This window comes from Girardinichthys multiradiatus, chromosome 12 (genome assembly GCF_021462225.1).
Source record: "Girardinichthys multiradiatus isolate DD_20200921_A chromosome 12, DD_fGirMul_XY1, whole genome shotgun sequence".
NCBI classification, from domain to species: Eukaryota; Metazoa; Chordata; class Actinopteri; order Cyprinodontiformes; family Goodeidae; genus Girardinichthys; species Girardinichthys multiradiatus.
Window position 1 is genome coordinate 53,436,399 of NC_061805.1, and position 22,946 is coordinate 53,459,344.

The window sequence follows — 22,946 nt, forward strand, 5'->3', positions numbered from 1 at the left end:
ATCCTGTGGTCTCATTCAGTAGAGAGGAACTTCTCAACATCAGAGAGTCCTCTCTTGGTTTTTTTTCACCATCTTTCATTGACCCGAGGTTCCCTGAGCTCCTGGCGAGTGGAGCTGCGGCTCTATATGGGATTTTGCGCCGAAAACGGCGGAGGGGAAAGCGTGCTGGCGCGCTGGTAAAGCTCCGCAAAAGAGGACTTCGCACACCACTGCCTTCAATCCACCTGGCAAATGTCCGCTCTTTCAACAACAATATGGATGAGCTGCTTCTTCTCACCAGTAAAAACACGGACCTCCACGGATCAGCGGTTCTCTGCTTCACCGAGACATGGCTGAGTGAAAACATCCCGGACCGCGGCAGCTGTTGCCGGACTTCCAGCTGCTCAGAGCGGATCGCAGCGCGGAGCTATTGGGGAAGAAGCGAGGAGGTGGAATCTGCTTTTATATAAATGAAGGTTGGTGCAGAGACGTAAAAGTGCTGGAAAAACATGTAGTCCTGATCTGGAGTCATTTTCCATAATCTGTAAACCGTTTTATTCACTGAGAGAGTTTTCCTGGTTTATAATAATCGGCTCATATTTTCCACCGCATGGCTGCACTTCTGCTGCTGAAAAACATCTTGCTGAGCTGATTACAGACCTGGAGAAAAAATACACGGACTCTTTCATCATAATCCTGGGAGATTTTAACAGAGCAAACCTCTCAAATGAACTCCCCAAATACAGACAGCATATTAAGTGTCCCACCAGAGACAAAAACACACTGGACCATTGTTACACAGCTTTAAAGGACTCATATCATGCTGTTACCAGGGCTGCTCTGGGTTTTTCAGATCATTATCTAATCCATCTCATCCCAACCTACAGACAGAGACTAAGAGCTTCCAAACCCAAGGTTCACACTGTTAAGAAGTGGACTGAGGAATCAAAGCAGATGCTACAGGCCTGCTTTGAATGCACAGACTGGACTGTTTTTGAAACTTCAGCCACTGACTTAAACCAACTAACTGATGTGGTGACATCATACATCAGTTTCTGTGAGGACATGTGTGTGCAGTAGAGGGTGACACGGGAGTGGATTTTCTCTCCTGTCCCATCCCGCTCCCACAGAAAAATGTCTTGTCCCATCCCAATCCCAGGCCAGCATAACGAAACAAATCCTGTCCCGTCCCACTCCTGGTAAATTGACTCCCATCCCGCTCCCATTCAGAACGACTCCCACTCCTGTGCCTCTCCCATTTTTGTTTTCTTCATTTAGTCTTTTGGCAATTTCTTTCTTTGAAGGACCAGTTAGGTCCCTGTTTTTAGCTGTAGTAAAGGCCAGTTAAAGTAAAAAGAATAATAATGAAGAAATAATAAAATATCAAACAAGGAAACAGACCATGTCTATCTTAGTTGAATAAACAAAATGTACATAGTTGTATTTTACTTATTTATTAAGTGATTGTTTCCTTTGAACAATGACATCACTTTTATGTTTCAAGTTGCTGAAACGAAAGAAAAATGCACCTAGTAAGAGAACTGTACTTGGTGAACAAAAGGACAAAAAGGCATTACCTTCATAATTTAGAAACTGTACCTCAATGGTTCACAGCCCTGGTCCTCAGGGACCCCTTCCCTGCTAGTTTTAGATGTTTGTCTGATCCAGAACACCTGATTTAAATTCTGACATGACCTCCTATACAGGCATCAAGAATGGAGGGTCAAACTGGACAAAATTAATACAATAAAATCATCATTAAATAAATAAATGTTGTTAATGTCCCATAAGTGAAGTAAATGTAACATGAAAGAAATGTAACATTAAATGTACCATTAAATTAAAGGTACCATTTATTTATTTAATACATCATTAGAAACAATAAATGTACCATTATATCATGAAATGAACTATTATGCAATTAAATATGCCACTGAATAATTAAGTATAATTTTAAAGACAACATGACGTAATTAGTGGTACACTTAATATTTAATGATGTATTAAATAAATTGTACATTTAATGGTGCATTCAATTTTTTTCTATTTCACAACATATTTATTTAATATCTTCCCTTGATGAAGCCTTTCTATGAGGTCCACGAGGGGACAAGGGGGATTTTTTTCTTTTTTGTGTTCTCACGCAATAGTCTTTGCGTTATATCGCAATACTTTGTGGGATAGTTTCCAAACCAGATAACTGCAAAAATGAAACAAACACTACACCCGTTTTGAGATTTATTGAGTTTTATTTTGAAATCAGCATTAAATAAAATTATCTTCAATCAGACTAAAAGACAGTTTTTATCCACAAGCTGTCAAACAAACTACTGAACAATAATGCTGCACGAAACCACATCTGTGACACTTTATTTCCTTATTACTGCTGCATGATGTGTACTTTTTTTTTGTACGCCATTAGTGTTTTTGTTTTTATCGTGATTTGAACGGTTCTTCTTATCCTAAGCATTTTATCGCATTGTTTACTGCGTGTTAACCTGCATATGACAAATAAACCATATCAATGACATATCAGTGTTTGTTTTATGAGCAGTTTGTCATCTGTGCTCTTGCTCCAAAATGCCGAACGCAAAAGTATTGCGTGGAGACGCAAAAGTAATACATTTCCCCATGTCCCCTCACGGGCTTCCGTACCTTACCTCTTAAATCTTTAGAGCACATGCAGCAGTTTTGTTGGTCAGATGAGACTTGACACATGATGGTACTTTTGATTTGATGAATGAAGAGAAGCAGGACTGATTTAATCCAGAATCTGTTTTACAAGTGTCCCTCAATCACTGGTGAACTTGATTACAACTAAACACGTTTTACAAGCAGCAGACTGCGTGTTAACAGCGCTGCATTCAACTCTCCTGAAGTTCGGTAATATTTGTGACTTTCCTGTCAGCTCTATGAGTTTAATAGATAAGTCCTTATTTCTGACTTTACGTTACAAATCCAATTTTACCAGGTCCAGTTCTCCACCTGCGTTTGCTCCCTCCATTCTGAACGCAGGTGGAAAACATCGATCAGAAGCACTGTTGGCTTGTGGGTCGTGTAGTTCGTTTGACGCACATTATAGTTTAGGCTTCTTGGAAAAAAACTACACAATGGCGGCGTCGATCCAAGTTTTTTTTTCTTAAAGTTTGTAACAAAGTCTCAGTTTACATTTCCAAGGACAATTGATCCTAGTTTATTTTCCCTCCTATTGGTTAGCTCCCGCTCCCGTCTGCTCCAGTTCATTTTTTATCCTGTACCGTCCCAATCACGGGATCTTTACTGACGCTGTCTCCCGTCCCGCGGGTTTCCCGTGGGAATCCCGTGACCCGTGGGACTCCCGAAAAAATGTCAGCCTCTAGTGTGCAGACCAAGACCTTCTGCACCTTTGGGAACAACAAGCCATGGTTTACTCCACACCTCAGGAATCTGCGCAGGGAATAGGAAGAAGCTCACAGCAGTGGAGATTGGGCGCGGTACAGGCAGGCCAGGAACAAACTATAACAAAGGAGATCAAAGCAGCTAAGAGAAGCTACAGTGAGAAGCTGAAGAACAACCTTTCTACTGGTGACACTTCAGGTGTATGGACTGGTCTGAGAAACCTGACTGCCTATAGGAGCCCCTCCACCCATCCTGAACAGAGTCGTCTCCTGGCCAACCGTCTGAATGGCTTCTACTGCAGACATGACAAGAAGCCATTCACACCTCAAATCATCTCCTCTACAGTACATCCCATTCAGGAACAAATTCCTACCATAAAGCATCCGACCCCCTACCTTCAGATCCTCTGCCTGCACAAAAGATCTCCGAGGAAGATGTAAACAGACTCTTTCAGCGCATGAAAACAAAGAAAGCTGGAGGACCTGATAACGTCTCCCCATCATGTCTGAAAGCCTGCGCACATCAACTTGCTCCGATCTTCACAAGGATCTTCAACAAATCACTGGAGAAATGTGAGGTCCCCTCCTGCCTCAAACGATCCACCATCATCCCAGTGCCCAAGAAACCCACCATCGTAGGATTAAATGACTACAGGCCTGTAGCCCTGATGTCTGTGGTCATGAAATCCTTTGAGCGGCTGGTGTTGAAGCACCTGAAAGACATCACAGGCCCCCTGCTGGACCCCCTGCAGTTTGCTTACCGAGCAAACAGGTCGGTAGATGATGCTGTTAACTTAGGTCTACACTTCATCCTGCGACACCTCGACCACCCAGGGACGTACGCCAGGATCCTGTTTGTAGACTTCAGCTCGGCCTTCAACACCATCCGTAATGATGCCTGTCACCTAGGACAGGCTCAACGTTTTTATTGGCCAGGATTATACACAGATGTGATTGACTATTGCAAAACATGTCATGAATATCAGCTTGTAGCTCCCACCAAAGTTTCAGACAGAGCCCAATTGCAAACTTTGCCAATAATGTCTGTGCCCTATGAGAGAATGCCTATGGACATTATTGAAGAGCAGTGTTGGGCATAAGTATGCATTAGTCTTCTGTGATTATGCAACCAGATATCCAGATGTCTATCCATTACGTTCTCTACAGGTCAAACACATTGTTTGGTGTTTAGTAGACCTTTTTTCCAGAGTTGGCATTCCAAAGGAGATTCTAACAGACCAAGGTACCAATTTTGTTACAATTAATGAAAACTCTTTATGACCAACTTGGTGTAAAAGGCATTCGTACTACTCCATACCATCCTGAAACAGATGGTTTGGTGGAACGTTCCAATGGTACATTAAAGCAAATGTTGAGAAAGTTTATTGATGACCCTGGCAAAACGTGGGCTTAGTGGTTGCCTTTTCTTTTGTTTGCATACAGAGACGTACCACAGGTTTCAACTGGTTTTTCTCCTTTTGAGCTACTCTATGGAAGACAGGTTAGAGGCCCTTTGGACATACTGGGTGGCTGGAGTGGCACCTGGATCCACTGAATGGGCTTTGCCAACAACAAACCTCGTCTCCTACATACTGCAAATGAGAGACAAACTGGAAATGTACAGAGAAAAAGTTAAAGACCATATGCAGAAGGCACAACACAAGCAAACGGTATGGTATGATAAACATGCCCGTGAAAGAGAGCTGAAGATTGGACAGAAAGTTTAAATACTTTTGCCAACTGTACCAAATAAATTGTTAGGCAAATGGCAAGGACCCTACACAGTGGCTAGAAGAACAGGTCCAGTAACATATGAAATCATCTGTCCAGACAAACGCAAATCAAAGCAACTGCTCCATGTAAACCTGCTAAAGGAGTATCATGAGAGAAATCTTTCAGAAACAAGTGTGAAGCACATCCTGATGGTACAAGATGTTCTGCCTGAGGACAGTGGCGTTTTGGAAGTTGGAGAAGATGAGATATGTCCATCTAGAGAGGTGGCCAAATCCGAAGATGCTCCTGAGTATCTGACTGAAGATCAGTGGCATCAGCTGACTGAGGTTAAACAATCTTTTCCATCTCTCTTTGCAGATGCACCTGGGCGAACTGATGTTATAACTCACAAAATAACTTTGAAAGATTCAAAACCTGTTCATCTTAAACCTTACAGGATTCCTGAACGAATGATGGAACCCTTGAAAAAGGAGGTCCAGACAATGCTGGAAATGGGAGTGATAGAACCATCAAGAAGTGAGTGGCCAAATCCCATTGTGCTTGTTCCTAAGAAAAACTCAACTCAACTTCGATTTTGTTCAGATTTGAGAAAGTTAAACAGCATTTCCTGTTTCGATTCTTATCCCATGCCACACATTGATGAGCTACTGGAAAGACTAGGAATGGCCAAATACATCACAACCTTAGATTTATGTAAGGGTTATTGGCAAGTGCCATTAGATCCATCCTGTAAAGAATACAAAGCATTTCAGATTCCAGGAATGGGCTTATTTCATTATATGGTGGTACCATTTGGTCTTCATAGGGCACCAGCTACCTTTCAAAGGTTAATGGATATTATCCTTAGTGACCACTCAAAGTTTGCTGCTGCCTACCTGGATGATGTTGTGATTTACAGTGAGTCTTGGGAGGATCACATACAACACCTAAAGGGTTGTGATGGCAAAGATCCAGAATGCTGGCTTGACCCTGAACTTGAACAAGTGTGCCTGGGCACAAGAAGTAGTGAAATACCTGGGATAACTTGTTGGACATGGACAAATAAAGCCACAAGTTGAAAAGATAAAAGCTATACAAGCAATCCCCAGACCCAAAGCAAAGAAGCAAGTGAGGTCATTTTTGGGTTTAATTGGATGGTATAGAAGATGTATTCCCCATTTCTCAACTTTGGCAGCTAGTCTGACTGAGTTAACAAAAAATCTACTTCTAAGATCATGTGGAATGATGACTGTGAACATGCTTTTCAAACCTTAAAGAATCAGATATGTCAAGCTCCTGACTTTACCAAGCCTTTTGTCGTATAAGTGGATGCTTCAAATGTTGGATTTGGAGCAGTATTGGCTCAGGGACAGGCTGGTGAAGAAATGCCTGTCCTTTTCTTGAGTAAGAAGCTCTTTTACCAAGAGAAAAAGTACTCTACAGTAGAAAAAGAAGGACTGGCAATAAAGTGGGCTTTGGAGTTTTTAAAATATTATCTCTTTGGAAGAGAGTTTATTCTACAAACTGATCACATACCATTGACATGGATGCACTCCAAGCAGCATCAGAATGCCCGAATATTACGTTGGTGCCTCGCCCTCCAGCCATACCAGTTCACCATACAACATTGTCCAGGTAAGAAAAACCTTTTTGCTGACTACCTTTCTCATTTGCCTGAGATTTGTCAACCAGAGGGGAAAGAAATTAGTAAATGTTAAGAAGCACTAAGTTCTTCTTTAACCTCTTTACATTAGTTCCAGTTTGGGATTAATTGCAAACATTGTGTATTCATATGCTGTTGAATTGTTTGTTTACCATGTGGGTGTGTCTTCTGTGGCAGCCATCCGGAGTTCAGCTAAAGAGGAGGCCTGCCTCAAACCCAGCTCTTATATAGGAAGTGAGCTGATGAGAGCAGGAGTTTGATTGGTTGAAATTGTGTAGAAAGTCAAAGTAATTAAAAAAAATTATTTGACTTGTAAAATATGTATCTGTACACATACCATGTTTGCTAAATGTTTTATTATTGATAAAGAATTGTTAATGTCTTCAATATCTATTTGAAAATTAACTTCTTTGTTTCTTTTCCTGGTCTGGAAGACGGAGATGATTGGCTGTTTTGAATTAGGGTGGGGTCTGGAATGTATATTAGAAGACTGGTGGACGTAGTAGGGGACTGACTTAAGGTCTGTCATTTTGAGAAGCATTGTGATGGCATGAAAATTAAACAAAATCAGCTTTGTTTACTGTACTGCAAAGCCAGAGTAATGTTTTCTTTTCCACACCAACACCTCCCAGTGTGACAATCCCACAGTGGAGAAATTGTCCTCTGCATTTAACCCATCCCTTAGGGAGCGAGACTGAAAAATATGGAAGGAAAAAAATAAGTATTGAACAGGTCAAATCAACAAACCAATCAAACAACACGCACACAATGTCGGACCTCCCACTTACATCCTGCAGTTATACCCTTCTCAGAAGATCAGGCAAGCTCCATAACCTGGCAGCTCATGCTTAAAACCCTCCACCATCATCCTGGTCCCCATGAAACCATCATAGGGTTAAATGAATACAGACCTGTCGCCCTGACATCCCATCATGTCTGCAGTGAAGATCTATGATGTTTATCACCCCTCCATCAAGGACCTGTATAGGTCTTGAGTCAGGAAGTGGACAGCTAATATATTGGCAGATCCTGTATCCCCTGAGCATCTTCTGTCCAATCAGTCAATCAATCAATTATTTACAATGCCCTTTACACAGGTGTTATGGCCACTGGCCTTTTTCTTTTGTTTTGTCTTCCTTTGTTTTCTGTCACATTTAAGCCAGCTTTCCCTCACAACCAGGGCAGCTGTACTTGTTTGAGCAGCTTGCCTCTTTTCTGGGTGGTTTATCCTTTCAATGTTTTTGGAGGCTTTGCCTTGTTGTAACACTTCGTAAGAGTGACAAAAGTGGAATGTGTTACTAGATTGTCTCGATCTGCTAGTGCGGTTCTGAAATGACTTGTCAGTTTGTTTCTCTTTTTCTGGTGTTGATGCTGTCTGCAGCAGCTGAAAACCAAACAATAAATCATTGAATTTTAAGCCTTTCAACATCTGATTGTAAATGTTATTCCCCCTTCTTCCCCTAACTCAGAGGTTCCCAAAATGGGGGGCGCGCCCCCTAGGGGGGGATCAGCGCCATTGCAGGGGGGGCACAGTATAAATAACTGAAAAACTGTTTTGCTTCCAAAACAACTTCCTTCCAAGTCAAAGGTTAGAAAATATGACGAATCATATCTTGAAATAATTCACTGAAGACAACAAGCTGCAGAACACAGTGATCTCATGCATGCAAGCACACATCTCTGCCCTTCAGAAATTTCTCCTGAGATATTTCCTGGTGTAGGATTCCAAAGAATATGACTGGATCCGTGATCCTTTCAGTGCAAAACTACCTACAAACGTCAGCACATCAGAGGAGGAACAGTTCATTGATGTCACATCTAATTGAACAATGCAGCTACACTGGGACTGTCTGCATTTTGGATTGGAGTGGAGAAAGATTATCCACTGCTAGGTAAGAGTGCCCTGGCCTTACTTCCTACCTTTGTGAGATAGGTTTTTCTGCAGTGGCCTCAATCAAGACAAAATACAGATCAAAGCTGGACGTTGAAAACGAACTTCGAGTGGCAGTCTCACAATTGCAACCCAGATTTGAGAAGATCTGCAGCAATAAGCAGGTTCACACCAGTCACTAAAAAGATATGAAGATGAAAGATATTGTTTTCACAAGAAACCTTATTTTTCCTCTTCGAGAGTTGTTCATGTTTTAGACCCATTTTACACAGTTTTGAAAAACAGGTTAATAGCAATGTTGAATATTGTTATACTGTAAAAAATTAAATTTGAAATGTTTACACAGTAAAAGATGGTTTGTTGTTTTGTTACTTAAATGACTCTGTAGTTTATTTTATTGCAACCTGTAATTTACTACAGTTTACTGAGTTGTGAAATAAATTGCAATAGAGTTTGAAAACAAAATACGTGTGTGTCTGGTTGGAGGGTCGATGTGTGCTGGGCAGGGGGGCAGCAACATTTGCCTATAAATCAAAGGGGGGCCCAGGAGAAACAATTTGGGAACCACTGCCCTAACTTGAGCCGGGATCGTAACAACAGCCAATTAAGGCGCCAAAATTGCTTTACAATTAAAAACTCTGAAAAAACATAAAGTGATAAATAAAAAATAGCATAGAAACCACAAGAACAGACAAAAAAGTTTAAAAAACAAGAATATTGTGTTGCAGCCCTACTTGCTATTCAAAGCCATCCTGAATATATGAGATTTGATGTAACAAGCCTTAGATCAGTGGTGGAACGTAGATTCAGGAGGAGCTGGTTCCAGAGTCTGGGTGCTGCCACAGAGAAACCCAATTACCCCTGTGTTTTGACATTGTCCTGTATATCTAATAAAAACTGATTCAGATACCTCGAAGACCAACGCTTAGTAATTCAGGCAAATAAGGCCGTGCAAGGCCATTAATTGTTGTAAAAACAAACAAGAGTTTAAAAGCATCATTAACGGCTTAGGGTTATCATTAGGAAGTCGATACATCCGCCACGGAGACAGTTTCTTCCCTCAGGTTGTATATACAGTACTGTGCAAAAGCTTTAGGCAGGTGTGAAAAAATGCTGTAAACAAAGAAAGCTTTCAGAAATGAAAATTTTAATCATTTATTTCCATCAATCAACAAAATGCAATGAAAATGCAGTGAATGAACAAAAGAGAAATCTAAATCAAATCAATATTTGGTGTGACCACCCTTTGCCTTCAGAACAGCATCATTTCTTCTAGGTAAACTTGCACACAGTTTTTGAAGGAACTCGGCTGGTAGGTTGCTCCAAACATCTTGGAGAACTAACCACAGATCTTCTGTGGATGGAGGCTTCCTCACATCCTTCTGTATCTTCATATAATCCCAGACACTCCATGATGTTGAGATCAGGGCTCTGTGGGGCCAGACCATCACTCCCAGTAAGTCTTGTTCCTCTTTACGCTGAAGATAGTTCTTCATGACTTTGGCTGTATGTTTGGGTTTGCTCACTTAGCATTTTGTAAATTGATAAAATCATCATTTATATTTTTGAAAGCATTCTTTGTTTACAGCATTTTTTATAGGTGTGTCTGAGTGTATTTGAGTATCACACTGACCAATGTGCAGAACCTCTCAGGTGGGTTTCCACAGGTGATCCCGGGGGGATCCACTCTGATCTGCATGAACTCCTTCATGTTGGTGGGAGGGGGCTGACATGGGGAGAACTGCCATCGTGGCCCCGCCTCCAAGCCAGGCAAAGAGCTACAGGTGTCGAATGGACTGCTGAGTTGACAGGAGCACAGAGGCAGAGAGATGATGAGGAGGAGGATGAAGAGCTGGGGGAGCCAGCAGAGGGGAGACATGGTGGGTAGCAGAGTCAGCTAGACAGGAAGTACATTGACTTCTTCATTTTTTTCTCCTGAAGTTACGCTCCTCCACATCTACCTCGACCAGGTTCTCATGACAATCCAGTGAGATTCAAAATTTGAAGGCTGTAGGTTTACATCAGACTGAAGCAGCGCTCCCCTCAGGCCTGAAACACAACAACAAAAACAGTCAGAACCCCAAGAACAACCTTAACGCCCAGCAGGTTCAACTGGGACAACACATCTGTGGAGCCAACAGAGCTCCACCAGGACTTCCCTCTGTACCATCAGCTAAGCTGGTCTGTGCAGGACCTGATCCCAGAATTATCAGCGGCACCATGGACGGTTTCATGTGCTGGTTGTCCTCTAAAAATGGAAAACCTTTTGACCTTCAGAAGACTAGAGGACTACTGGCTAATAAATTATTTCCTGGCTCAACTGACAAATAACAGAAGATGATGAGCAGCTTTAGAGTTATGAAGTTCATGAATTCAATCCATTATTTCCTTAGTTTGCACTGGATACATAAGTAAGAAAGCATTTTATAATCATTTAATATTTATTTGTTTACCAACCTGCATCTGGCCAGAGTTGTTGCTTTACAATTGCCTAAATCATTTACTACTAATCTACTAAACAATGATAAAGACTAACTCATTTCTATTTTGTCATCAGGGAAACTCATATCAGATATTTACACTTATTTATAGTAAATGTATTATTTATCAGAGTACCAAAAAACAAAAACAAAACAAATAATTGGCCAGCAGCCGGCAGGGCATTAAAACCTTGACCAACTCTTCATCGGTAATGGCCAACTGACTGTCGGTGTTTTAATTTTCCGCCATGATGGATTAGTCACAACATTTAAAGCTTTGGCTGTAAACCGCTATCATCCCAGTTCTTGAGTCCAGTATCTAAATGAGTCTTTTTGAACTGAGTCATTATCCCACGCTGTCGTCTGCAGTGATTTATTGTCCTTCCAAATACAACAAAGACTTCTTGGCTCCACAAGGCTCCCTTCTTGGACCTCTTCTTTTTTCTTTGTACCTGTTGCCTCTAAGTGCTATTTTGTGTAAACATGACTCTCAAGGTTTGAGGTTGTGAGGGATGCAGACAAACACTGGGCAGCAGCATGATGAGGAAAAGGTTCTTCTTTTAATGAAAGTGTTTCCAAAAACTTACATGGGTTAACAAAAAGAAGACGCGGATAATCAGCAGGGACAAGAAGGTAGTAAACGGGAAAAACCAGCAAGTGACGATGAGAATCAGTGAGTTTTTAAACAGAGGGAAGTGCAATGTGGAACACTGCAGCCTGGGGTCAGTGACAGATAATGACCTAACAGAAAGGAAATAAACATGAGAGACTGAACAAAGGAGAACTGAACTGAAATAACAACACCCTGAGAAAAATACATCTACAGGGAAACACATGAACACAAAAATCTAGGCAGTGAGAACTTAACTTAAGTAAACAACTAAACTAGAAGAAACAGAAAAACACCTGACAGAGAAAAATTAAACTAACAAAAAACCCAAAACGGCAGATCCTGACTTCAACATCCATTTTCATTTCTATGCCAGTGACTGTCAAATTTATTTCCCTCTGAAACACTCTGGTGCAGGCTCTAACCAACCTCTCCTTGATTGCCTAGTCGACATCAGGAATTGGAGGGCTTTAAAAATCATGCATTTTAATGAGAAGAAGACTGAAGTCATGCTGTTTCCATCCAGTTTCACAAATGGGAACCTCTGCATAAATTATTCCTCTCTGGCCCTGTTTTAGAAACAGATTGTCACTAATCTGGGAGTGAAAATGGACCCTTTCATTAAACTAAATGGTCATGTAAACTTAATCTTTAAATCCTACTTTTTACAGTAGAGGGGACTATTACAATGGAAGCCTACTAAAAACCTTGAGAAAGTGATACATTCTTTTATTACATCCAGGCTTGACTACTGCAATTCACTTCTTTTCAATTTTTAATTCAATTCAATTCAGTTTTATTTATACAGCGCCAATTCACAACACATGTCGTCTCAAGTTTCTTCGCAACAGTCAGGTTCATACATTCCAATTAATCCTAATCATTGAACAGTGCAGTCGGAGTTAGATTTTTATTCAAATTGGACAAAAAGTTTTTCTATCTAAGGAAACCCAGCAGATTGCATCCAGTCAGTGACTTGCAGCATTCACTCCTCCCTTCTTTGTGGAGTCAATCTGACCGCCAGTGCACGTTTGCAATTGGTTCAAAATGCTTCAGTTTTAACTGGTACAGGAAAAAGAGAGCACATTTCTCCAGTTTAGGACATCCCTTCGCTGGCTTCCGGTTCACATCTGTAAACATTTTTAAATCCTTTTGTATGTTTCTAAATGTATTAACTGTTCTGCATGCTCTTATCTCTCTGATCTGCTGCAGCCATATGTCCGTCAGCGCTCCCTGAGGTCAGCAGGTGCTTTTATTGATGCCTCCACACGGTACAAGCTCAGAGGTGACAGAGTCTTCTCCGTTGTAGGCTCAAAAGTGTGGAATGATACCACTACATGTCAGGCTTTTATTCCTTGGCCTTTGACCCAGTGTGAGCTGCTCTTAACCTTATTGGGCTTTTATTATTTTAGGTAATGGAACTGTTTCTCCGTTTTACCTTTGCTGTTTTCTGTCTTTTATTCTGTCTTCTTCTTGTTTATTTAGTATTCATGTAATTTAAAAATCTAAAACAGAATAAGGAGACGGTGAAGTAGAAGAAGTCAGAAGATTATGTGTGACCGGACCACCTTGAGCTATGGGCTCTCCTACTACAGCTGTCAGCATTTTTCATTATTTAATGCACAGTAATGAAGAGTTTATACTCCACCAGGTTTACATTAACAGTTAATCTTAATAGGCATTTTTCTGTTACAAGATTAAAGTGCTATGATTGATCATTAAGTCCTGCATTAAAATATAAGCTCATTATGAATTTACATGCCAAAATAATAGCTAGCTAGCCAAGTAAAATTAGTTTGTATTGTGAGGAAACACTTTGATTAAACTAAAATACCTAATATTCATATAAAATTTCACATATTTCTTCAGAAAGATTATAAATTTTATATTCTGGTACCGGTGCAAAGAGGATTGGGCGGCGGACGAAGGTGGAGACCTCAGCGGCCCGATCCCCGGATGCTTAGGGTGGCTCTAGGGACGTGGAATGTCACCTCGCTGGGGGGGAAGGAGCCTGAGCTTGTGCGGGAGGTCGAGAGATATCGACTAGAAATAGTCGGGCTCACCTCCACGCACAGCGTGGGCTCTGGAACCCATCTCCTTGAGAGGGGTTGGACTCTCTTCTACTCTGGAGTGGCCCACGGGGAGAGGCGGCGGGCTGGGGTGGGTTTGCTTGTTACCCCTCAGCTCAGCCGTCTCGTGTTGGGGTTTACCCCAGTGGATGAGAGGGTTGTATCCCTGCGCCTTTGGGTTGGGGAGAGGTCTCTGACTATCATTTCAGCCTATGGGCCGAGTGGTAGTGCAGAGTACCCGGCCTTCTTGGCGTCCCTGTCGGGGGTGCTGGATAGTGCCCCTCCTGAGGACTCCATTATTCTGCTGGGGGACTTCAACGCCCACGTGGGGAACGACAGTGACACCTGGAGAGGCGTGATCGGGAGGAATGGCCTCCCCGATTTGAATCCGAGCGGTGTTTTGTTATTGGACTTCTGTGCTAGTCACGGATTGTCCATAATGAACACCATGTTCAAACATAAGGGTGTCCATCAGTGCACTTGGCACCAGGACACCCTAGGCAGGAGGTCGATGATCGACTTTGTTGTCGTATCATCAGACCTTCGGCCGCATGTTTTGGACACTCGGGTGAAGAGAGGGGCTGAGCTGTCCACTGATCACCACCTGGTGGTGAGTTGGATCCGCTGGGGGAGGAGAAAGCCGGACAGACTCGGCAGGCCCAAGCGCATAGTGAGGGTCTGCTGGGAACGTCTGGCGGACCCCTTGGCCAGGGATGTATTCAACTCTCACCTCCGGGAGAGCTTTGACCAGATCCCGGGGGATGTTGGAGACATAGAGTCCGAGTGGACCATGTTCTCCATCTATTGTCGATGCTGCTGCCCGTAGCTGCAGCCGTAAGGTCTGCGGTGCCTGTCGCGGCGGCAATCCCCGAACCCGGTGGTGGACACCGGCAGTAAGGGACGCTGTCAAGCTGAAGAAGGAGTCCTATCGGCTGTGGTTGGCTTGTGGGACTCCTGAGGCGGCTGACGGGTACCGTGGGGCCAAGCGTGCCGCGGCCCGGGCGGTGGCAGAGGCAAAAACCCGGACCTGGGAGGAGTTCGGTGAGGCCATGGAGAAGGACTACCAATTGGCCCCGAAGCGATTCTGGCAAACCATCCGGCGCCTCAGGAGGGGGAAGCAGTGCTTCGCCAACACTGTTTACAGTGGGGGTGGGGAGCTGCTGACCTCAACTGGGGATATTATCGGGCGGTGGAAGGAGTACCTCGAGGATCTCCTCAATCCTGAAGTCACCGAGGTGGTTAAAAAGCTCCGTGTGGCAGGGCTTCGGGGTTGGATGAGATCCGCCCTGAGTACCTCAAGTCTTTGGATGTTGTAGGGCTGTCATGGTTGACACGCCTCTTCAACATTGCGTGGCGGTCGGGGACAGTGCCTTTGGATTGGCAGACTGGGGTGGTGGTCCCCCTACATAAGAAGGGTGACAGGAGGGTGTGTTCCAACTACAGGGGGATCACACTCCTCAGCCTCCCTGGTAAGGCCTACGCCAGGGTATTGGAGAGGAGAGTCCGGCCGATAGTCGAACCCCAGCTTCAGGAGGAGCAGTGTGGTTTTTGTCCCGGCCGTGGAACACTGGACCAGCTCTATACCCTCTACAGGGTACTCGAGGGTTCATGGAAGTTTGCCCAACCGGTCCACATGTGTTTTGTGGACCTGGAGAAGGCATTCGACTGTGTCCCTCGTGATGCCCTGTGGGGGGTGCTCCAGGAGTATGGAATCGGGGGCCCTTTACTAGGGGCCATCCGATCTCTGTACAAGCGGTGCAGGAGTTTGGTTCGCATTGTCAGCACTAAGTCGGACCTGTTCCCGGTGCATGTTGGACTCTAGCAGCGCTGCCCTTTGTCACCGGTACTGTTCATAACTTTTATGGATAGGATTTCTAGGCGCAGCCAAGGGCCAAAGGGGGTCTGGTTTGGGGACCAGAGGATTTCATCACTTCTTTTTGCAGATGACGTGGTCCTGCTGGCCCCCTCTAGCCAAGACCTACAGCATGCACTGGGGCGGTTCGCTGCCGAGTGTGAAGCGGCAGGGATGAAGATCAGCTCCTCCAAGTCCGAGGCCATGGTTCTCGACCGGAAAAGAGTGGCTTGTCCTCTTCAGGTTGGAGGGGAGTTCCTGCCTCAAGTGGAGGAGTTCAAGTATCTCGGGGTCTTGTTCACGAGTGAGGGAAGAATGGAGCGGGAGATCGACAGACGGATCGGTGCGGCTGCCACAGTAATGGGGGTGCTGTGCCGATCCGTTGTGGTGAAGAGAGAGCTGAGCCGAAAAGCGAAGCTCTCGATTTACCGGTCGGTCTACGTTCCTAACCTCACCTATGGCCATGAACTTTGGGTCATGACCAAAAGAACGAGATCCCGGATACAAGCGGCAGAAATGAGCTTCCTCCGTAGGGTGGCCAGGCACTCCCTTAGAGATAGGGTGAGGAGCTCGGCCATCCGGGAGGGGCACGGAGTAGAGCCGCTACGTTGAGGTGGCTCGGGCATCTATACCGGATGCCTCCTGGACGCCTTCCTCGGGAGGTGTTCCAGGCACGTCCCACCGGGAGGAGGCCCAGGGGACGGCCCAGGACACGCTGGAGGGACTATGTCTCTCGTCTGGCCTGGGAACGCCTTGGGTTCCCCCCGGAAGAGCTGGAGGAGGTGTCTGGGGAGAGGGACGTCTGGGCATCTCTGCTGAGTCTGCTGCCCCCGCGACCCGGTCCCGGATAAAGCGGAAGACGACGAGTACGAGTACGAGTATTCTGGTACCTGCACCTTTCAACCAAACAATGAACCAAACACTTTGCATATCATATTCAGCCACAGATAACAGGGAAAACACATTGAAGGTACTTGCTTCTTAGGATTCGAACAGTACTCGGGCCGCCGTTGAATACGTTTCACAATTTTGCCTATTGAGAAACAGCTAATGTCTACCGATTCTAAATGTTTGTTTGATGATCCAGAATAAAAACAAAACCATATTTTTCATCAGGTACATCAACAGGAACCCACCAAGCCTTAGTTTAAACTGAGAAAGAAGAAAGTGTCATCTGTCTGTTTGCCGGTTTGTGTCTGAGAGCCAAAATGAAGAAAACCAGCGTGCTCACACTCATCATTATTAAAATGTTTCTCCTCCTCATCACACCAGTGTCGGTCACTTATAACCTGAATCAGGATCAGCATCTGGATTAGGATCTGAGGAATCAGCATCAGAAGAGCTGGCTCACCAAACCTGAACCCATCTGATGTTAGTGGGGTCAATCAGAGCCGTTGGTCCAATTCAAACCAGGGAGACAAAGGTTTACAAACTGCCTCATTAAAAAGAGTAAGATTGCTGGGTCCAAGGGAACCAAACATCTAATAGACACCAGATAAAGAAGTTCAAGAACTGCCTCTCTACCTGACCTAAGGTCAGTTGGTCCAAGAAAGCTAAAGATCCGTTACACACTGGAGACAGAAGTGAGGACCTCCTTCACTAACTGAACCAAGATCAAAGTGTGTTGTCTGTCAGTCACTTTGTCACCCACCCATCTGTCTGTCACCCACCCACCCGTCTGTCACCCACCCATTTGTTTGTCACCCACCCGTCTGTTTGTGACCCATCCGCCTGTCTGTCACCCACCTGTCTGTCTGTCACCCACTTGTCTGTCTGTCACTCTGTCACCCACATGTCTATCAATCACTCTGTCACCCACCCGTCTGTTTGTCACCCACCTGTCTGTCTGTTTGTCACCCACCTGTCTGTCTGTTTGTCACCCACCTGTCTGTCTGTTTGTCACCCACCTGTCCGTCTGTCTGTCACCCACCTGTCTGTCTGTCTGTCACCCACCAGTCTCTCTGTCACCCACCCGTCTGTCACCCACCCGTCTGTCTGTCAATCTGTCACGCACCTGTCTGTCTCTCTGACGATCTTCAGGTTGAATCTTGATAAACTGATATAAACTCGACCTCCTGCTGCTCCTCTCATTTGTTTTTTATCTTCTCTTGTTCTCTTCCTCCTGTTTAATCCTCCTCATCCTCACTTTGTGTCTTTAATCCTTTTGCTCCTCCTCCACCTCCTCCTGTCCTCAGAGCTTTGAATGCTCTGATGGCTGAATCTCTACTGACTCTATAATCTAACCCCCCAAAAGGTTAAACCTCCGTCTCTCTCTCTCTCTAAGTCTCTCTCCCCTCTCTCTCTCTCTATCTCCTGGTTAAATCTTCTGCTTGCTACATTGATTCTTTTGTTAAGCAAATTGTTCAAACTGAGAGGAATGTCTTCTTTCATTTACCCATCCCTCTGTCCATTTATGTATCACTCTGGAATACAGCATCTCGCCATAGAGTTTAAGGTCTACCCCAGAGTTTTCTTTCAGTGGGTCTAACATGAATAAACCTTTAGGATCACCCTAATGATGTGGAGGAGCATCCCATTTTCCCATCACACTTGTTGCACCTGTCAGTTAATCTCCATCTTGGTCTTTAATCACCCTGACCTGCTGAACATCCTTCCCATCTCCATCTCTCTCCCTCTCCAATCTGTATAAATCCTTCTCTCCCTCCTTACTGTCCTTACTTAGTTTGGCCTTAGCTATCTCCACCTTCACTTTATGCTGAGTCTCCCTGTTCTCCTGGAGACTCTTCAGTCCTCTCAGTGTCCCACTTCTTCTCAGCTGATCTCTTTCTCCATATCCACTCCTGTCCTTCCTTATTCCACCACCAGGTGTCCTTACCAAATTCAAATATTTTCCATCAATTATGTCCTCTAAATCAGGGGTGGCCAGGGACCCCTTAGCAGCAGTACAATTTTTCCAAGGACCCCTTTAGATTCCTCATGCTGATAGTATTTTTTATACTGCCTTTTGTATTCTTAAATACATTAGGAATTATGTATACGATATATATATTAATAAAGAAAATAAAAAGAAAGAAAAGAAATAAAAACAAATAAACATTTGAACACTTTAAACAGGGAAGTAATTTATTTAAGTTATATTTTAAGTCACAGGATGTTTTTGTTTTTGTTGGGGTGTGACTGAGTCCTGTGTGTTTGTGTGAATGCTTGTGTACATTTGTGAGTCTTCCTGCTGTTCACAAGAAGCTCGGTGGTGGGCATGGCACCAGCTGATCAGCACACCTGAGGACAATCTCTACTGCTGTGCTTAAAAGGAGCGGCTGGACAAATATTCCCTGCCTGTTGGTAACCTCAAGCCACTCTGAGTGGTTCTGCATGTGGGTCAGGAAATTACCCGGCAATATGACTTTAATCATTTATCTTTAAATATCAAATTTTAAACCTTCCAAGAAAATAAACTGTGAGAAGACTGAAAAACTTCTAGTGAACCCTCTTTGGTCTATTGGTACATTTTAAGACAATGAACATCTTATTCAAACCTCTGGCAGAAAACTGAAAAACGTTCTGATAAATATCTGCTTCAGGCTTTGTTGCACACAGTCGAGCCTGTCGTCATTAACATCAATAACCCCTTGACATTTAATGAGAAGGATGAGCCTGTCTCTCCCCACACAGTTTCTCTATTCTTGGAGGAATGGGTGACAAACAAACTCTAAGGTCATCTTCTACTTGTAAACAAGCCCTGGATTTGTTCTTCATCTCAAACAGCTGTTCTTCTGTTTAACCTGTTGAGCCTCTTTCCGTTCACATCAGAGAAACATGAGCTGAAGGCTCACAGTGATGTTAGGTGTGAAGTTACAACATACCTCACAATACCAACAGACAAGTTCTCTTTGTTTAAAAACTCAGTCAGTTGGGAGAACACGTCTGTTATTCCATCTTGTGTTCTTCTTCTTCTCCAGAGGTCAGCTCTAACTAACTTCAAGGATAGATATGAAACATCCTTGGATGGAGAAGTTGAGGCTGTTCAGTATTTTGAATATGTCTGCAAGATAGACAGACTTGGCATGCAGTCTGGATCAAGGATGAAATGTGCAATATCGGGGTTTTCCTCTCTCATGAATTCTGACATTTCTCTGTATACTCACTTTTCCATTGGACCTCCGAGTGACAAAGCAATGCGTCATGTTCAACATCCAGATTTCAGCAAAGTTGACCAAACAACCGTCATTGCCAAGCTCTAGATTTAACAAATTTAACTGCAGTGATAGCTGTGTTCAGAACAAGGTGAAGATCTGGTCCAATGTCTATTGGAAGCTAGTGCCTGCCGATGGACAGTGGATAGCTATAACGCTTGGATTGATGGATTTTACTTGAGCTGCAACCCCACTCTTTCACCCGGTCATCGCTGCTTTTCCTGCATTTTATCAGCTCAGTCTCATAAAAGCATCAAGTTTAAATATTTCCTCACTAGTTGTCCACCCCAAGACCTCCTTGCAGAATAAAAAAATCCTCCAAAATGCCTCCCTCCCAGGGATAGTGCACCAGAGCTATCAGTTGAACAGCATTGTAAATGCAAATTTGTCCAGCTGTTTGGAAAACTATTCACACCAAAGCAGTCTGTCCAATAACTGTTCCTGAATGTCAGCCAACAGCTCTTTAATTCTTCTCTTCACTGTGTCATTTGAAAGCGGTGGCAGCTTTCAACTTGTTGGCTACATCTGTGCCTAGTAGAACCTCACACAGGTCCACTGCAGCTGGAAGCACAAGGTCCATTGCAACTGAATATGGCATCTTACTTTTTGCAATGCGCTGCGCCACCAGATACGAATCCCTCTGAGCTTTTTCTGATATTGTGGCCAGGTTCACCAATTGTTTTCTCTGCCACATGTAATTTTTTGTTGTACATTGCCTGGCCAAAAAAAAGTTGCCACCCCAAAAAAATAGGTCACACTGATATTTGGTTGGACCGCCTTTAGCTTTGATTACAGCATGCATTCGCTGTGGCATTGTTTCGATAAGCTTCTGCAACGTCACAAGATTTATTTCCACCCAGTGTTGCATTCATTTTTCACCAAGATCTTGTGTTGATGATGGTAGAGTCTGACCGCTGTGCAAAGCCTTCTCCAGCACATCCCAAACATTCCCTGTGGGGTTAAGGTCTGGACTGTGTGGTGGCCAATCCATGCCCAGGAATCCTGGCATTGTCATCTTGGAATATGCCCGTGCCATCAGGGAAGAAAAGATCCATTGATGGAATAACCTGGTCATTTAGTATGTTCAGGTAGTCAGCTGACCTCAATCTTTGGGAACATAATGTTGCTGAACCCAGACCTGACCACCTGCAGCAACCCCAGATCATAGCACTGACCCTACAGGCTGGTGCAGTAGGCACTAGGCATGATGGGTGCATCATTTCACCTGCCTCTCTTCCTACCCTGATGTGCCCATCACTCTGGAACAGGGTAAATCTGGACTCAACAGAACATATGACCTTCTTCCGTTGCTCCAGAGTCCAATCTTTATGCTCCCTAGCAAACTGAAGCCTTTTTTTCTGGTTAGCTTCACTGATTATTGGTTTTCTTAAGGCTACACAGCTGTTCAGTCCCAATCCCTTGAGTTCCCTTGGCATTGTGCGTGTGGAAATGCTCTTACTTTCACTATTAAACATAGCCCAGAGTTCTACTTTTGTTTTTCTTTGATGTGATTTCACCAAACGTTTAAGTGATCGCCAATAACGATCATTCACGATTTATTTCCGGCCACATTTCTTCCTCAAAGACGATTGGTCCCCACTATCCTTCTAGTTTTTAATAATGCGTTGGACAGTTCTTAACCCAATGTTGGTAGTTTCTACAATCTCCTTAGATGTTTTGTCTGCTTGATGCATGCCAATGATTTGACCCGTCTGAAACAGACTGACCTCTTTTCCACGACCACAGGATGTGTCTTTAGACATGGTTGTTTAAGAAATGAGAAGCAACTCATTGCACCAGTTGGAGTTAAATAACTTGTTGCCAGCTGAAACATAATTATGCAGTAATTATGCAATCGTAGGCTCGTACCTATTTGTTTAGTTAAATCCAGGTGGAGACTTTTTTATGGACTGGCAGTGTAGTCTTTGAACTCCAGGTGCTTCATGATGAGATGCTGCTTTAGTTTGGCTGATTTCATTGCTGCATTTGCTAGCATTTGAAGACACAACACATTTTGGTCTTCCATCCTTATTCCCGATGAAGCCAAACTCGACGTAACTGTTGTCATAGTTTCTAATTTTAGCCGATTTGGCTTTTGCCTTCCTTGATGAACTGGACAGAGTTAAATATTAGTCTATTGTATTACTTAGCTCAACCCCGATAGATCCACAGCACTGCCTGCTCAGGCCCGACAATGTGTGTTTCACGGACCCCCAGCTTGTGGTTCATGGACCCCCAGGGGTCCGGGGACTCCAGTTTGAGGGCCGCTGCTCTAAATGATTTATTCATTTACTGCTCCATGTTGAAAAATTAGGAGCCCTTTTATTTTGTTTTGTGGCAAGCTTCTGCCCCATAGGTAGGAAAACACCAGGAGACAATGAAAGTTTAACAGTTTGTTTATATACAGGAATTTTGTAAGTGTCTGATCTGGCAGGGGTCTGTTTAAAGCTGGACGGTGAAAAGGAGGGATCGGCAAGCTGAGCAAATATTTCTCATGGCTACTGAGTGAAAATAGCTGCAGATAAATTTTACCTTACTCAAAGATGGAGTTGGAGCCTGGAAGGGATTACAGTGTCCAGGGAGAAGGTCTGTGTAGGGAATGGGGTTTCGTTAGGTGGTGGAGCGATGATGGGCAGACCGGTTATGCTGGAAGCTCTGAGACAAGTGGAGCCTTGGGGTTGCTGGTGCTCTGAATCTGAGACTATGGCACAAGGTGGTTTGAGCCATGGTATCAATGAGGCGTCACAGAACAGGAGGTCCAGGGAAGAGCTGGGATGGTTACCTTGGAGGTAGACAAGGAGATCAGGATTAGCATAAGCTCTGAGATACAGGAAAATAAAGATAATGTTCATGAGGACTAGAGGTACCACAATGGTTGACAACCAGGCATTGAATGACCGGCAGCCAGCTCCTCTTATGCTTTAGCTGATGTGCTTGATAAGACGCAGGTGTGCTCAACCGCAATGCTCAGCTCCGCCCTCTGGGGAAACCTGCTGCTCCAAGAGAGGAACACCACAAAGACACAATGCTCCCAGATCCCTGACAACCAGGCTGTCAGAGATTATGCTTTTAAAACAGCTGTGCTGTTTAATGAAAGGGTTGATACAAATTTCCTTAGTTTCAATCCTCCTAAACATTAAGCCTTTTGTTGGGTTTTT

The 22,946-nt window shown here is 43.9% G+C and overlaps 1 protein-coding gene across 3 annotated transcripts in view; it reads right to left on the minus strand.

The window, feature by feature from the left end:
- The window catches only part of LOC124878284 (netrin-G2-like), a 68,693-nt gene extending 50,868 nt beyond the window's left edge, over positions 1 to 17,825 (minus strand). For all 3 annotated transcript variants that reach the window (XM_047382151.1, XM_047382150.1, XM_047382149.1), the window contains exons 1-2: positions 17,649 to 17,825; positions 10,257 to 10,672 (exon numbers count right to left, since the gene is read on the minus strand). In XM_047382151.1, coding sequence (XP_047238107.1) covers positions 10,257 to 10,502 — 246 coding nt within the window. In that variant the 5' untranslated portion in view covers positions 10,503 to 10,672; positions 17,649 to 17,825. The remainder of the gene's footprint in view (positions 1 to 10,256; positions 10,673 to 17,648) is intronic.
- Between the last annotated feature and the right edge of the window lie 5,121 nt (positions 17,826 to 22,946).